Raw genomic sequence first — 17,998 nt, forward strand, 5'->3', positions numbered from 1 at the left:
TGTCTCTCTCTAGTATTATATAGAGTAGAGTGATGTGGACTCGAACCAGACACCTAACCAACAGCAAGATGTTTCCTTTCCCCAATTTTTAAAATACCAAAATAAGATTTATTTTTATTATTTAGATTTAGCATGCAATTTTTTATTTTAATTATTTAAGATAAAACCTTTACCAAAAGTTTAGTAGTTAGATAGTTAATATTATAAAATAGAAATTTAGAATAATATAAAATATGTTTTAAGTCAATCTTTCAATCTCTTATTATCATAACTTAACGAAAGGGTTGAAACATTAAATAACATTGTCCTCTCCCTCCCTATATATATATTTGATTTGAAATAGCGGCTGCACCACTAGCATCTACAAGTTAGAAAGAGCAGAAAAATAGCCTAAAACCATCTTAAGGCAAAAAACAAAATAGCTTAAAACCATCCCGGAAACTATATAGAGCTTTCCTAAGATCTTAAGCTACAGACAAAATACCTTTCTACTTTAAATATTAGGATTTGAAATGATAAATTTGTGAAGAATAGTTATTTATCGCATCGTATTATTAACAGCTTTCCGCGGATATAAAAATGTACAATTAAAAGATGCCGAAGGCACGGGCCAACAAAACCGGTTTTAATATTATGATTGTACATTTTTATATTCGTATAAAACTGGATAAAATACGATATGATACATGATTTTCCATTATGGCTTAGAACCGGTTCTAATCCACCGGATATTAATCGGTTTCGACGCCATACTGTAGATATTTTTACCTGGTTCTAACTGCCTTCCTATCCTTGCCTCCCTTTTCCTGCCTTCGTACAGTCGAGGCTGACTTGTATCCCGCCTTGCCGCCGCCGTTATCACCGCCTCTTGTTGATGATTTACCGCCAGTCACCGCCTTGCTCCCGCCATCCCGATCTTTGTAATATTTTCCCTCGGCGTTTACAATGTTGTAACTCTTTTCTCTGTAAAAAAAATAGTTGGAATCAAGTCTGTTATAATAATTTAGAATATAAGTGGATATTATGACAGGGGAAAAATTTCAAATAAGGTTGCTATTTCCCATTTCATTTATTGGCTAGCTCATTTTTACAGTAGAAGGTGAGGGGATGAGGTAAATAGGGGTGGAAGGGAAAATCGTTAGTTTAGCCTGCTGCGTGTTTAACTTTATATGGAAGATTTATAGTATAGTCATAATATAAGAGGGAGAAAAAGAAATCGGAGAATAAATAGAAAATCACGAAACCTTTATTTATTTGTCTTTTGTATTATGACCTAGTAAATAATGTATTAAATGCCTTTTGGTAAAGGGAATTTTAGTTGGATGTTTTAAATAGAATCCAGAAAAGCCATGTTGAATATAGACGGACAGACAAACATATCTGTTGCAGTTTAATTGTATGCTGTTCATAAATTAAGCTATATGATCAGCTGTTTTTCCGCTAAATTTTTGAAAAAAAAAACATTTTATTTTCTTAATTTTTACTTGGTCCATAAAGTTGTGTAAAATAAACAATGACGAAAATACATAAAATTTGCAATGCATAATTACAAGGAAAACCAGCATAAGAAGTTGCGTGTAACATTGGATGTAGAACATACGTGGATGATATAACAGGAGGAAAATTTTCGTCAATTTAGGTTCCAATTTCCCCCCTTCTTTATTAGTCAGGCCGTTCAACTAGTAGGAGGAAAGAGGATGGGGTAAAATGGGCGAGGGGCTGGGGGAGATCGTTATTTTAGCCCTCTACAGAGTTCACTTTCTTATAGAACATGAAAAATCTGGTGTAAGATCCAAGTAATAATACATCCATGCGTGTAACGTTATTCATACTAAGGACATAATTATAGAAATTCAATGCCTATTCGTCTTATGAATCACCAAAATAATATCTTTTATTAATCAGCTTCAAATTCGTTTAAACTATACCGAGGAAGGGAGGGGATATAATGCTGTTTATTACACTTGTCCTTAAAATCTTATAATAATGTTTTCTTATTCGTTGGTATTTCAACCTTGCGGACTTTTATTGAACTTTGATTGGTTTAGTTCAATTGTGTTCAAGTGTCCAAACGTTTCAGCCACTTATTGTAAAGCACAGAAGGGTGATTTTTTTTATCATTATTGGGGATGTACATCAATTTATCGGCCATTGTCATATCCCTTTAGATCCGTTGTGTCAGACCTTTAAAAGACATAAAATTTGAAAAACAGAAAAGTTTAGTTAAAGCTAAGCTGGACTGTAAAATAATAAAGATGTTTGTGCAATTTAAAATGTCATGCATTGACGTTTTAAGAGCACCATTAATGTATCAAATACAGTTGCAAACACTCAGCTCCTCGTTAGTTTATTTTTATTAAAAAATATATTTTAATTGTTAATAGGATAGAATACAATGAACGATAAGTTATGTACTTTCTGGAAACGATTACTTCTATAAATCATATAAGAATCATCAAACAACTGTTAATATCGCTGGGAAAATTAAAACTTTAGTGACAAGAGCTATCCGTTTTGAATTATAAAAAAGCTTCGATTTTCAAAATTTACCTAGCCAAGACAAACTTCAATGATCTAAGGAGTCGTTGGGCAGTGGCGGCTAATTGTGTTCTTGTAGTTCCATCTCCATCTCCACTAAAATATAATATACTATTATACACTATTGTCCACAGATATTTCTATATTATAGTTGAGCAGTGGCAGCTAATTGTGTTCTAGTGGTTCCATCTCCACTAAAATATAATATACTATTATACACTATTGTCCACAGATATTTCTATATTATAGTTGAGCAGTGGCAGCTAATTGTGTTCTAGTGGTTCCATCTCCATCTCCACTAAAATATAATATACTATTATACACTGTTGTCCTCAGATAGGAAAATAATTAGTTCTATATTATAGTTGGGTAGTGGAAGCTAATTGTGTTTTGGTTGTTCCATCCCCACTAAAATATAATATACTATTATACACTATTGTCCACAGGACCAATAGGTATATAAGAGAATCCAATCGGTTCAGTGGTTACTGAGATCTGAAGCTTCAGACGGACAGAGACGGACAGCCAGACATCGTTCGTTCTACTTTGTATTATAGAAAGGATATATTTTTGTGGTGTTTTAGATTATTGTCCACGGATAGATAAACAATAAAAAAATAAGAAGGGCTGAGTTGAATAAGTTATAATAAAGTCTTTTTGTAAATACAAATTTTTATTGTATGTTTACTTAAAATTTAAATTAGTTTTTGTTAAGTGTATCTAATGCAAAATCTTCAATTTTTTTACTTGCATTTAAAATGACCTGTTTGAAGTGACACATAACAGTAATCAAAATAGTGTGCTATACTTTCCACCAAAGGATTGTAACTGCAAACTTTTCATAATCCTATTATATAAAGTAGTAAGCGTTTTTTGTCTGTCCCGAAGGATCTCACTAACCTCTGAACTGATATTGTTCTCCTTTGCAATGAAGCTTCTTATAGGTCCTCGGAAGGTTTTAAACTATTTTTGGGAAGCATGTCTTCACCCCCCCATAAAAAAATATTTTTTTACTCTTTTGAAACTCAAATTTAAATTGAGGTCGACTTTTTCCCCTCCTACCTTAAGAGGCCCTAGAGCTCTAGGGGCGTATCTGCTAGTAGCCATATAAAACAATAACATAAACATTTAAAGGGTTGATACATGAAGAAAGGTCACGGAAGAATTTATGCTGTAACTATAACTGCAGAACTGATAAGTTCAGACAATCTTTATATAAAAGTAACAAGAGGCCTATCTGTCAGTATGTACAATCACGCATCTCACTAACCACTGAACCGAAATGGTTCTCCTTTTCAATGCAGTTTCTCAGTGTCTCTAATAAAATAACACCATCCCAAACTTTTTTAAAGTAAAAAAATAAAATGAAGGGGTGGGTTGTCACCCCCCCCCCCATCTCCTGTGCCCCTAGAGGCCTGTAAGGGCGTAACCGCTAGCACGAAATAAAGACTATATGCGGACGTAAAGGCACACCAATCAAAATATTATAGCATCCTTATGATATTTGATTTCTTTAGCCATTTAAATCCATAAAATTACAGAACTATTTTGACGTTTTTTGAGAAATTTTGTAGTGTTATTTTCAGTTTTCTAATGTCTATTGATTGAGCCTATTATATCAAATTATTGCTCGTATAAAAATGAGAACAGTAAACTCTCACGAACTGCTTTGTTGTTCGATGCATGGTTTTAAAAAATTAGGCGACTCTAAAAAATGATAACGTGGTCAATTTTCTGGTCAAAGAAGTAATAGGAGAAAGATAGATAGATAGATAGAGAGAAAGAGGGAGAGTGAGAGAGAGAGAGAGATAATGAAGGAAGGAGAGAATGAAGTGTAAAGAGAGAAAGAGTGGGTGTTGAGAGATATAGATAGATAATTAGATAAATTAAAAAATAAGAAGGGAAGACGAGAGAGGGATAAAATGAAAGAAAAAAAGAGAAAGAGGGAAAGAAGGAGAGAAAGAAAAAGATAGAAGGAGAGAGATAAATAGATAGATAGATAGATAGATAGATAGATAGAGAGAGAGAGAGAGAGAGAGAGAGAGAGAGAGAGAGAGAGAGAGAGAGAGAGATAGAGAGAGAGAGAGAGAGAGAATAGAAAAAAGAAGAAGAGAGAAAGAAAAAGAGAGAGAGTGAGAAATTAAAAAAAAGATAATGAACAATAAAAAAGCAGGGGAGATTAGAGGAATAGATAATTAATAAGATATATAGAAAAATAAAGAGAAAGATGGAGTAGATGCAGAAAACTATTGGTTCAAAAGTTTGGACACTAATAGTTTGAAACCAACCAATCAAATTAAGAAAAAATAAAAGTTGGGGAAAAAAATAAGATATTGTTATAAAAACTTTTAATACCAGTGTAATTTATAGTACAATGTCAAGTTTCAAGTATTAATATGACAAGCAAGTAGACAAGGAAAAACATAAAATAAATCAAGAAAAAATGAAAACAAGCCATTATCACATATAATCTGTGCCTCAAATGTTGAAAAGCGTTTCAAATTATTCTTATATTAATTCTATACCAGAGAGTGACATGAGGTTAAATAGAAAAAATACAAATTAAAAAAAAGAAAATAGCAAAAATTAAATGAGATTAGATTTACTGAATTGAAAAAGGTATCGTTTCCTTCATGTATAGACTATGTATATAGCGCATAGAAGTTATTTGATAAATATAAAATGTTGATAAAAAACGCCTGAAAGCACTTATTATTTTTTTTGTTGAATTGTTAAACTATATGCCATAAAACGGCTAAGATAAATCATATATCTTTCATCTGTAGTCTAATAATTCCATTTAAATACCTAGCTCCTTAGAAATAAGTTCAAAATTAGGCCAATTTCCTGTTTAAGCAATTTAACCAGTTTTCTGACCTTATATTTATTTGTTGTTTTGTGGGAATAACATCATGACATTGATACTTTACATAAAAAGGAATTCTTTAGGTTGTACCAGAGAGAGAGGGGACAATGGACTGTTTATTACACTAGTCCCCAAAGTTTTATAATAAAGTTTTTTATTTGTTGGCTTAACAACTTTGAAGACTTTAGTGAATTGTGATTGGTTGATTGTTTAATGTTTAAGTGTCAAAACGTCTTAACCACTCTAATTGTAGTCTACAAGAGGGTAATTTTGTGTATCATCATTGGAGATGTACATCAATTGTCTTATCCCTTTATATCCATGAGGTTGTGAACAGTACAGGGTAGCTAGGAGAGGATAATGATAGTTAGAATATTCTACACAATTCTTTCCTCTAGATATAAAGGCTACAAATTTATCACATTTATTCCAATGTCCAACGCAATACTGGTTCGTAGTCCATATCCCAAAACTAGTTACAAACCTTACCTAGACCCTTAAAAAGCCTCACTGTAAAGGAAAACTATATCGGTACAGCGGTAAGTGAGATATTTCAGTACAAACAAACACACAGGCAGACACACAGCCATCCTGTTACTATTTTTTTCATATTAATTTAGACTTACTTTTAAAATGGCTTTTACTACTGCGTACTGGTAAATTATTCTTAGTCTAACTGACATAACCGTAAATATAAAGAAAAATAAAGGGTTTAAATGATGCTAACTGTTAAATAAAATTGGAATCCAACCTTGTTTTTGGCCAAAAACAACACAAAATTGTCCAAATTTGAGAAGTGTTCATGTAATGTGATCAAAATTTAGACAGAATGTTTTTAGAAGGAGTTCTTTTTGGCATAGCAGTTTGTGAAAATTTCTAGATGATTGGGACGCAGCATAAATAGTATGCTTTTAGAGCAAATGTCATTGGATTAGAAAAAAGTATTTTTTTTCGTAGCAATGTGGGCACACCTAAGATTAAACTCATTATAAAAGTTGGCGAACATTAAGAAAATGTCTCTCTCAAATAATCAAAACTAATTACTTCATATTTAAACTAAACATATATATATTTTTTTCATGTAAAATTAATTAAATATGTTAAAAAATCTCCTAAAATTTATTGAAAAAATCATCCAATTATGTTATAAAAATCATTAGTATCTTTCTGAAGATTGCGAAAGCATGAAACTTTAAGTTAAAGATAAATAAAATTGAAGTAAAAAACGTTGTTTTACTATAAAATGTTAGGCTCCATAGAATACTCTATGTAGAGCACTCTTGGCTACCTTGGAAACCAACGTTTATTCTGTCTCCTGGAAACAGTAGAGCACTCTGTTCACCGAGGTAACTTAATCAAACAATGAAGAAATTTGAGATCCCATACTCATTAAAGAACATACCAATTCCTTCAAGACTTCAATACAAGAAACAACTTGTCAGCCAGGTACAAAAGTTCACCAACAAACTTAGGTGGTCCTGGTTCTTTATCAACCATCCAGAGGCAAGAGATGATAAACAAACATTTGGATTCAAATCTGACAATAGTGCCCCAACCAACTACACAGAATTTGAACAGCTACGCGACTTTGAAGATGATTTAATAAGTTTAGTAGAAAATGTAACATTCAAACCAGTAACTGACAATTTTCAAAAAAAGTTAAGAGATGATTGTAAAATAATTAAAAATAGCAAAGATGTCATAGTCAATGCAGACAAAACTTCAAACTTGTACGAGATTCCTGTCACAAATTATAACCAAACTTTAAGAAACAATGTCACCAAAGATTATAAAAAATCTAATACTAATAATATTAACAATGTCAATGTTGAAGCAGCGGAAATAGCGACAGAGCTGAATGTAGCTGATAGGATTGAGGTGTTAGCTAAACCTCCATGTTATATAACAGTTAAGGACCATAAAGATTCGTTTCCTGGTCGAGTTGAATGCAGATTGATAAATCCAGCCAAAACAAAAATTGGCATAATATCTAAAAACATTTTGGATAACATAAATAAAACTGTTAGAGCAAGCACAAATTCAAACCAATGGAGAAGCACTCAAGACACACTATCTTGGTTCAACAATCTGCAAAACAAAAGCTCCCTAAAGTTCTTTCAATTTGATATAGAAAGTTTCTATCCAAGTATTACTGATACTCTTCTAAGGAAATCAATTGATTTCGCTTCTACATATGTCAACATTACAGAACAAGACAAGCACATTATCTTCCATTCAAGAAAAACATTCCTATTCTTTGATGGAGATCCATGGATAAAGAAAAATGGAGAAAATTTTGATGTTCCTATGGGCGGGTATGACTCTGCAGAAGTATCTGATCTAGTAGGCCTATATTTACTAAATAAGTTAGAAACAATCATTCCTCAGAACCATGTTGGACTTTACAGAGATGATGGATTGGCGGTTTTATCAGCTTCTGGACCACAAATGGATAGAATAAGAAAAGAAGTAATTAAAATCTTTTCAAATGAGAGCTTGAAAATAACAGTTAATATGAATATCATAACTACAAACTTTTTAGACGTTAACTTAAACCTAGAAACTGAAGAATACAAACCTTTTAGAAAAGACAACAACAAACCAAATTATATCAACATTAGATCGTGCCATCCACCTAACATTAAACGAGATCTTCCCTGTATGGTAGAGAAGAGACTTAGTAACCTGTCAAGTAACAATCATCTGTTTAATTCTGAAAAACATATCTACCAAGAAGCCCTAGAATCATCAGGTTATAAACACAAGTTGATTTTTCAAAATGATAGGCAACAAAATAGTCAACAAAACCGCACCAGAACAAGAAAAGTTATATGGTGTAATATTCCTTACAATACAGCTGTGTCCACAAATATTGGAAAGGAGTTCTTACGCCTGGTAGACAAACACTTTTCAAACAACAGAGTCTTTAAAAAGTATTACAACCGAAACACCATCAAAATCTCCTACAGTTGTATGCCTAATATGGCCAGCATAATCACAAGCCATAATAAGAAAGTTCTTGGACAGACAAAGCATACAACCGAAGCTGGTTGTAACTGTAGGAGAGGCACAACTTGCCCACTTGACGGAAAATGCTTAACTGATTCTTTAGTCTACCAAGCTGATGTTCAAACAGACCAATCTACCAAAAAGTATATTGGAATGGCCTCAACAACTTTCAAATTAAGATACAACAACCACAATTCTACCTTCAATAATCTACACCTTCAAAATTCTACAAAACTATCTGGTTATATTTGGCAATTAAAAAATGACGAGTTACAATATAACATCAAGTGGAGTATCCTTTCTATGCAGCCACCCTTTGATCCTGGTTCTAATAAATGTCAACTTTGTCTTATGGAAAAAGTTACAATCTTATATTCAGACAAAGAATCTATTCTCAATAAACGGCATGAAATTTTCTCTAAGTGTATCCACAGAAAATATCACCTTCTTAAGAAACTAAAGAATGTAGCTGTTCAAAATTAGTATTTTTTTCATGTAAAATTAATTAAATATGTTAAAAAATCTCCTAAAATTTATTGAAAAAATCATCCAATTATGTTATAAAAATCATTAGTATCTTTCTGAAGATTGCGAAAGCATGAAACTTTAAGTTAAAGATAAATAAAATTGAAGTAAAAAACGTTGTTTTACTATAAAATATATATATATTTATTTATTTATTTATTTCTATGTCTACATAATCCAAAATAATAAATAGGAAACTATATAATCACGCAAAAAAATCACACAACCTTCCAAAATAAAAATTCCCTTATAAAACTTGAAGTTCTTGCATGGTATTATATCCATAAGCATGCGTAAGGGGGGCCTTAGGGAATAACAGCCCCGTAAAACTAGAAATTAAGAAGAACTGACTTCTCCGTTTTTCTCCCACCTGGTAAATCGCTATGCACTCAACTTTTTTCATACAAGTTTCTAGCCCAAGCTGGAAGCTAAACCATTGCAGGGACCTAATCACTGAGTAGTTTTAACCTAACCTACATATAAAAAACTTTATCAACCCATCTTTACCTAACCTAACGCAATAGACACATTTTTAATAGCATAGCTGCCCTACAATTTACCCTGTAAGTCCGTCTGTCTGGTAATGTTAGTTTTACCTGTTTAGAGTGGTCATACTCTTACTCTTGGATTTCATGCCCGACAGACTGTCATCACTTGTATACTCGCGAGACCTGAATTTAAAAAAAAAAACAGTCAAGAAAAAAGGTAGAAACAGAATAAAAAGATCTTTTTCATAAGAATAAACTATTCCATTTTGGCTTTAAAAACGATCAATATCCGCTTAATTATGACCCGTTCTTAGCCTTGGTAAGAATTCTTGTATTTATCGTATTATGGACAATTTTCTACGAATAATAATATGAAAATTCTTGAATAAATACTTGTTTTTTTTAGCATGGGGCATAGGCCCCTTGGGCCTAACAAAACTGGAATTTATCTTGTGATTAATTTGTACAATACGATGCTATAAATAACAATTATAATCTAAACTCTGGTTATTTTTGTTGTTTTCAAAAGATACTTCATTGTACCAGGAATCTTTACGAAGGTTTTGAAATCTAAAGAACGATCTAAATTTATGTTTAAGTCTATCTGATAGGGATTGACCGACGGACAAAATATAAACGTATAAAAGATTAACTTTAAAAAGAATCTTGGCTGAAACCCTATAAAGGTCAGAAGTAAGTATGCATTTTTGTTTAAATCATTTATTTAGTCTTAAGAATAATGGGAAAAGGAATAATAATTTTTATTTTATTAATCTTGGAAATTGTCTGTAATACGATGCAATACATGATTTTTCTGTATAGATGAGAACCGGTTGTAATACAACGGATATCAATATGTTTCGAAGCAATACTGGAATAAAATTTTTATCCAGTTCTAAATAGTCGGGCCCCTCCCGAAACCTTTATCGGTTGGGGGTTTATCTATTATATTGAATCCTATTAGAGCTAGAGGGCTAAAAAACTATTCAGTTCCCCAGTTTGATAAAGAATTTCCGACTATAAGACAGTCAAAGTCATATTTTTCTTCCTTCACCCCTTTATTTTAGGACTTTTATCATTAAGTTAAAATATTTATTTATTTTTAATCAGAAAGCATGTTGATGAACACTTAAATCGATAATAATTTAGTAAAAATAAACCATACCGTAACATTGTAAACTATTTATCTCCACATTCGAAAGAGAAAGGAAAATAATTTTAGACAAATTTATTTATTCATTTATCTTTGAGTGTTATAAAAGTTGATTTAAAATTTTTTATGTAAGAAATTATTGCATTGCTTATTAATATTTACAATTTGATCAAATCAAAGCTGTTTATGTAAATATTAAAATTATGTTTTTGCCTAAATATATATTATATAAAGTTGCATTAAGGATTATTTAAGTAGTTTATGTAAACAGTAGATTCTAGTTGCTTCCCCCGTAGCCTCTAGGTAAGGTAAAAAATAGCTTAAAACCATCACAAGACAGTTTAAAAAATTACCTGAAAAGTTCAACCAATTATGACCAACATTTTTCAAGAACTTCAACTTCAGACAAAAAAAACTTTACTTCTTGATTTGATAGTAATTATTTTCAATTGATGCTTCTATTATAAAGTCAATAAAGTGTTGAACATTGACTTAGGGAGGGAGGGGACATTAGACGGTAAAATATTATGGAACCCAAAGTTCATACCACTCCCCCCCCCCAAAAAAAAAAAATAAAAGCAACAGACAACAATATGTTTCAAAACTGCCACAAGGCCAAAAATCCAAATGGATTTTATCAGCAGTAATCCATTATACAGCAAAATATATCAACCCCCTCCACCCTCAAACTTTGTATTTATTTTAAAATTGTTTTCATAACCCGCAAGTTACCCAATCTAACCTTAAAAAAAGAATTATACATACATTGATTTCCTAAAAGATAGAAAAGGGTCGATGAAGGGTGGGGGGGGGGGGGTGTTCATGATGCTTCAATAGCTATTCAAGAAATATTGTTACTAAAAATTAAAATAAGGACATGAAAAAATAATGTTTTGACATATGAAACATATCAATATCAGATATCTAAAAATATTGGTGTACACTCTATTCCGCAAAATGATTTATATTCTTAAAAAGCCATAATGACAAAATTTAATAATCGCAAAAAGCCACACTCGCCCAAGAGTATAAAGTATTATTTTTTTGTATGTCCAATAAGTTCTCTCTTCCACAGAAACCGATTGGTTTTAGACTATTTAATTTTTTTTAATGTTTAGGATTAGTTTTAGGCTATATTTTTCTCACCATCTTCCGGTTTTAATCCAGGGAATATCGCCATAATTGAAAATGTATTACAAAAACGCTTGAGTATGGGAAGTTTTGAAGTTATCTTTTTTGGTTTATATGTAAAAACGTCGGACAAATAATATTTAACCTTTTTCCCTATATCCTATTTAAAATTTATATCTGTTCTGTTCAGGGAGGGAGGGGACATTGGACTGTAACTTGAAGTGGTACCCAAAGTTTTATATCTGTGTTACCTTATTCGTTGGCTCAAAAAATTTTGGTACTAGCTTTTAATTGGTTTATTTCAAACTGGTAGTGTTCAAACTTTACAACTAATCTTTTTAATCTTGTTTATCATATTTAGAAAGTTATTGAAATTTATTAAAATTGTCTTATCCATTAAGATCCCTGATCCTCTGTGGGTATACTATCACCTCCGCCAAATATATTTAATCATAAGAACCGTAAATAATTACTACGATAGTAAACCCACCGTTCCTTTGCAGTTCAAACAACAATGCTTCTAATTTGTTTGTTATTAGCGGCTGCACCTCTAGATGCACTTGAAGGAAAGGGGTGGCGTAAGTCTACCACTCACTTTTGGTTTTAAAAAGAGAAGACAAACAATTTTATACTTTTGGGTAAGAGGTATCGATGCTGTGAGTATTGGTGCAAAAAATATGACGTAACAAAAAAAATTAGCCAATGAGAGGCCGTTATTGACCAATGGTAAAATTTATAGTGGACTCTCATTGGCTTATTTGTTTTGTTACGTCATATTTTTTGCACCAATACTCACAGCATCAGAGGTATCCTTCCCCAAAAATAGTTATTAACCTTTCATAAACGTATAAAAAGAGTCAAGGAGAACCATACAGTTTAGAGGTTAGCAGTATCCTTTAATACACACACAAAGACTAATTCATGGTCATACATACTGCTACTTTTTTTTATAATATTGTGTCTTATTACAAATACGAAACATTTTGTAAATATGATAATTTACGGAAATGAGGGCTCACCCGGTGGTATCTGTGTTTCCAAATGCCCAAATATGAAAATCTGACACCAAATGTCATTGGTATCAATCTGTAGCCGTAAGGGAAGAAGGGATAGACTGTTTCAAACAAGGATGACAACATCCTCAAGTATTAAAGCACAAAAAAATCACAGAAAAAAAGCCAAAAGTGATTTAAAAAGAAGATAAATAGTGGTTATAAATCAAGAATATATCTAAAAAATAAGAAAAAAACACGAAACCTTATATATCATTTAACATTCATTTTCTTTTGATTGATAAATCAACGGACCAGGTAAAATGTATATATTCTGGATGCTTATTAGTTTAGGAAATAATTACAAAAAAATTAAATCTTGAATACCAGTTGAGAAAATCATATTTCTCCCATAGCGTTACTGACTGACGGAAGTACGGACAGACAAAGTGGATTATAGCATTGAATACTACAAGAAACCTAGCTGGATCTTTTAAGTTATATTACTCTTTAATAAACTATATGGTTAATTCTATAGATAAAGTTGAATATTTTAAAAATCTACCAACAAAAAGTATCTCTTGATTATCCCTTTATTTCGTAGCCCTATTTTGGTTATATCGATAAAGGAAACATGGTATTTTTAATTTCAAAGGTTTGTAGTTTTTTATCAGTTGACTTTTTGACACTTTGGGTTATTTAAACTGTTCAAGTTCTTTATTTTGTTGCTTTACAGTACATTATGTATTTTTTAACAGTTTTAAGTTTCTTTCATACATAATTCATATTATAGTGAAGCTTCCTATAGGTACAGGGAATTTAGTAACTGTTTTTGGGTTACTTCCACCACCCCAATAAAAATCGCCCCTAGAGATAGACCCAGCCCCCCAAACCCGTACAAAAAAAATATTTGAAATAATAAAAATTGAAAGTGATAGACAAAGTTTTATTCCTTCGCTAAAAACTTTGACTAAAACCAAATTGTGTCAAAAATTTTCAATTTGACGTCATAAAAATGAGGGATTATCCATCTCTTTTTTAGGGGTTTTCTTTCCCACTTCTCCTCTCATCTCCCTCATTTGTATGACGTCACATGGATCATTATTGACACAATTTGGTCTTTGTCAAAAACTTTTATTAATTTTTGATTGGTTGTTTTTAAAGTACTACTGTTTAAATTTCCTTCCACAGAAGGTGTTATTATGTTTATAATCATTGGGGATGCACATCAATTGATCCCTAGGAAATGGGATATGTTATTTGTTTGGCCAAATTCTTAATTAATTGTAAGAAAATTTCAAAATTTGTGTGCTTTAAAATTCAAATAAAAATGTACATATAATAATGTTTATGAAATTTACCCTTGAAACCTTTAGAAAATTAGATGAAAATATTTTCTTCTTTCTCTTTGTGTTTTCTCTAGTCCTATCTTTTTGAATATGAATTTATTGTCCTATGAAACAACAAAAAAAAATTGCGGATTTTTTTGGGCTTATTAACAGGGAAGACAAAAATGGCAATTAAAAATTTAATTTCGGACCAAAAAAAAAAAAAAAACGCCTTTTACTTACAAGTTTTTTAAGGTTAAATCATATTTCTAATTTATGCAATTGTTTCTAATTATTTTTTTTGCTGTTTTAAAAGCAGGCCGTATTTACATTAAGTTTAAAGCATTTGCATAAAATTTTGGCCTACATTACATATATACAGACAATATTCTAAGGTTGAGTAAGGTCTTATCAGGGAGGGAGTGTACAATGATGGTTTAATTAATCTTCAACCCTTTTGTCTCCCCAAAAGTTTGGCCTACATTATATACATACAGACAATATACTAAGGTTAGGTAAGGTCTAATCAAGGAGGGAGTGTACAATGATGGTTAAATTAATCTTCAACCCTTTTGTCTCCCCAAAAGTTTGGCCTACATTACATACATACAGACAATATACTAAGGATAGGTAAGGTATAATCTGAGAGGGAAAATACAATGATGATTAAATTAATCTTAAACCCTTTCTTCTCCCCAATATTTAAAAGCTACAAATTTTGGCCTACATTATATACATACAGACAATATACTAAGGTTGGGTAAGGTCTAATCAGGGAGGGAGAGGAAAATAATAGTTAAATTAATCTTCAACCCTTTCGTCTCCCCAAAATTTTGGCCTACATTAAATACATGCAGACAATCTTTTAAGGTTGGGTAAGGTCTAATCAGGCAGGGGAAATACAATGATGGTTAAATTAATCTACAACCCTTTCTTCTCCTTGATATTTAAAAAGTATAAAAATTTGGCCTACATTACATACATACAGACAATATACTAAGGTTGGGTAAGGTTTTTCCGGGGAGGGAGTGTATAATGATGGATAAATTGATCTACAATCTTTCTTCTCATTAATATTTAAAAGGTACAAAATTTTGAACTACACACATACAGACAATATACTAAGGTTAGGTAAGGTCTAATCAGGAACGGGAAATACAATGATGGATAAATTAATCTTCAACCCTTTCTTCTCCCCAATATTTAAAAAGTACAAAATTTTGGCCTACATTATATACATAAAGACAATATACTAAGGTTTGGTAAGGTCAGGGAGGGACAGGACAATAATGGATAAATTAATCTACAACCCTTTATTCTCCCCAATATTTATAAACTATAAAATTCTCAACTACATACAAACAGACAATATACTAAGGATAGGTAAGGTATAATCTGAGAGGGAAAATACAATGATGATTAAATTAATCTTAAACCCTTTCTTCTCCTTGATATTTAAAAAGTACAAAAATTTGGCCTACATTATATACATACAGACAATATACTAAGGTTAGGTAAGGTCTAATCAAGGAGGGAGAGGAAAATAGCAGTTAAATTAATCTTCAACTCTTTATTCTTCTTAAAAACTACAAAATTTTGGCCTAAGAGACAGTTTTCAAATGTTTGGTAAGGCTTACACATGGAGGGACAGGTTAATAATATTTAAATTAATCTATAACCCGTCTTTCCTTCATATTTATATTGATTTTTGGAGTTGTCTTATACCTGTATCCTTGGTTGGGTTTTCTCTATGCTGTTATAGACAAATGGGCTTACTTAGATATGTTAATTTTAGAGGAAAAATGTTTTGATTCTTCTTTTATCTAAGATAAAATTTCTAAAATTTCTAAAATTCTAGAGAAATCATCGTTCAAATCCCCTAGTTCTTATAATTCAGGTAAAGTGTTTTCATGTATCAGAATCATAATTTTAACTGAGCTTAAAATTTGTTTGTCTGTATGGGCGCGAAGACTTATAGCAAAAGAGAAAAAGTAGAAATAAAATTTGAATTATGAATGAATAGAAATTTAATGAAACAAATATGCATATATACAACTATACTATACTATATATACATTTTCATATGAATGAAATTGATATCTATAAAGTATAGGGCTGCAAGCCAAGGAATCAAGGTGGTCCAACATTTCAGCCAATAATATGTAATATGTAAAAATCTAATCCTTCTTCCTCTCAATGTTTTGGTTTTTAACTTCTTTAACAACAATTATTATGTAAAACAATTAACATATACATCTGTTTTTTGGATACTGATTCCTAGGACAAAAAATTACAATATTTCATATTACATATTTCAATATTACTCAGTTCTGACACACTGAAAAGTTAATGTTCTTTTGTCCTACCGTTTTAGAGCTTTCGCTTTTATGGATGTTGTTATCCTTGTTGAATAGGTATTTGAGACCATACTAAAGAAGAAAAAGAAAAACTATATAGTTCAGAGGTTAGCTAAAACCTAAAAAAATATTTAGTAATATTGAATGTGCAGCAATGAATTGACAGGCAGACAAAAAAAAGCAAGGTGCGGCCTATAGGAAAATTTCATGGATACAACATTTTCATTTCAAATCAATTGAAATGCGATATCTATATAATACAATCAATTATAACTTTCAGATAGATATATGCATTTAGATAGATGGATCTAGAAGAAAAAAGGGGTGTAGTACTTTTCGTGCAACGCCTCTTAAGGGGCGTTTCGTCGTATTTTCACAATAGCTTTTCCCCTAGTTCTAGCCCTTGCGGGGCAAATTGCCTAACCCTGCGGGTCAATTACCTAACCTTACCTAAAATAACTTTTCAAAAGCTACTTTGAAAATACGACGAAACGCCCCTTCAGAGGCGTTGCGACGAAAGAGACTATACCCGAAAAAAGTTATTATAGTGTTAAAAAATCTAAAGTTCCAAAGTTGTTATGTCAACAAATAAGAACACGTTATTATCAAACTTTGGGGACTAGTGCAATAAACAGCCCATTATCCCCTCTTTCAATGGTTAAAATCACTCACCTTGATGTAGTAGTAGATGGGGGACTGGCAGACGTACTCCCCGAGCTCAGGCTGGTCAACGTGCCGCGCTTCGACTCAAACTCAGACGACCGCGCCGACTTGGGGCGCAACTCTATGCTGCGCACACTGGCGGCATCAGTGACAATCGACGCCGCGGCAGTTGTTGCACCGCCGTTACTGCGCGCACTTTGTACACTGCGCACACTCTGCTCGACACTTACTACGCTAATACAATCGACACTTTGTTCAAAATTGCTGCAGTTACTGCTGTCTATCGTAGAGTTGTTGTTGTTACCAACGGTATTAACGCCGATGCTAGCCCGATCCGCCGAAGTGCTAGCGGTACTTCGATTAGTCGACTCGGCGGCGGCAGTGGTGCTTGTACCGTGAGATCTATAGTCAACGCGGTGGTTGCGCTCGGGCTTGGACGCTTCCAGGCGGCTTCGCCGCCGTTCAACAGCGTTTCGCTGCCTAGTATGATAATCATTAGTTTTGTCGGTTGTGATAGAAATTGTGGAACTGTTGGAGGATCTTGGCATACCGCCGTTACCACCGACGCCAGGGCCGTAGTTTGACCGCCTGCTAGCGGCCGACACCTGGCGTTGCAGCTTGGACTTGTTGGAGCGCGGAGTTGACATGCACAGCGGGTCCTGTGCGCTAATGCTTCGCCGGTACACTCTGAAAATATTTATAGAATTAATAATCAATTGTTGGCAGTTTTTCTTATATTGGAAACTTTTTATAGTGCCTATAAAAATGACGTCATACTAGCCTGCCATTGTTCAATTAGAATGTTCACTCACCTAGCCATTTGGTAATTTAGCCTGTTTATTGGCCTATTATTGGCCATCTGCATATGACGTCATTTTTTATAGGCACTATAAACCCCTTCCTTATATTGCATTTTGACAGACGAACCTAAAATCATTGATATACGAA

General features: G+C 32.4%; 1 protein-coding gene across 1 annotated transcript in view; it reads right to left on the reverse strand.

Moving 5' to 3' along the window:
* LOC145319925 (uncharacterized) overlaps positions 1-17,998 on the reverse strand; it is a 58,396-nt gene that overhangs the window by 13,329 nt on the left and 27,069 nt on the right. Inside the window, exons 7-10 of the mRNA XM_080162327.1 lie at positions 17,060-17,737; positions 9,535-9,609; positions 2,551-2,634; positions 769-963 (exon numbers count right to left, since the gene is read on the reverse strand). Of these exons, the coding sequence (XP_080018453.1) occupies positions 769-963; positions 2,551-2,634; positions 9,535-9,609; positions 17,060-17,737 (1,032 nt within the window). The remainder of the gene's footprint in view (positions 1-768; positions 964-2,550; positions 2,635-9,534; positions 9,610-17,059; positions 17,738-17,998) is intronic.

Source organism: Acartia tonsa, chromosome 5 (assembly GCF_053477335.1).
Source record: "Acartia tonsa isolate MP-2025a chromosome 5, ASM5347733v1, whole genome shotgun sequence".
NCBI classification, from domain to species: Eukaryota; Metazoa; Arthropoda; class Copepoda; order Calanoida; family Acartiidae; genus Acartia; species Acartia tonsa.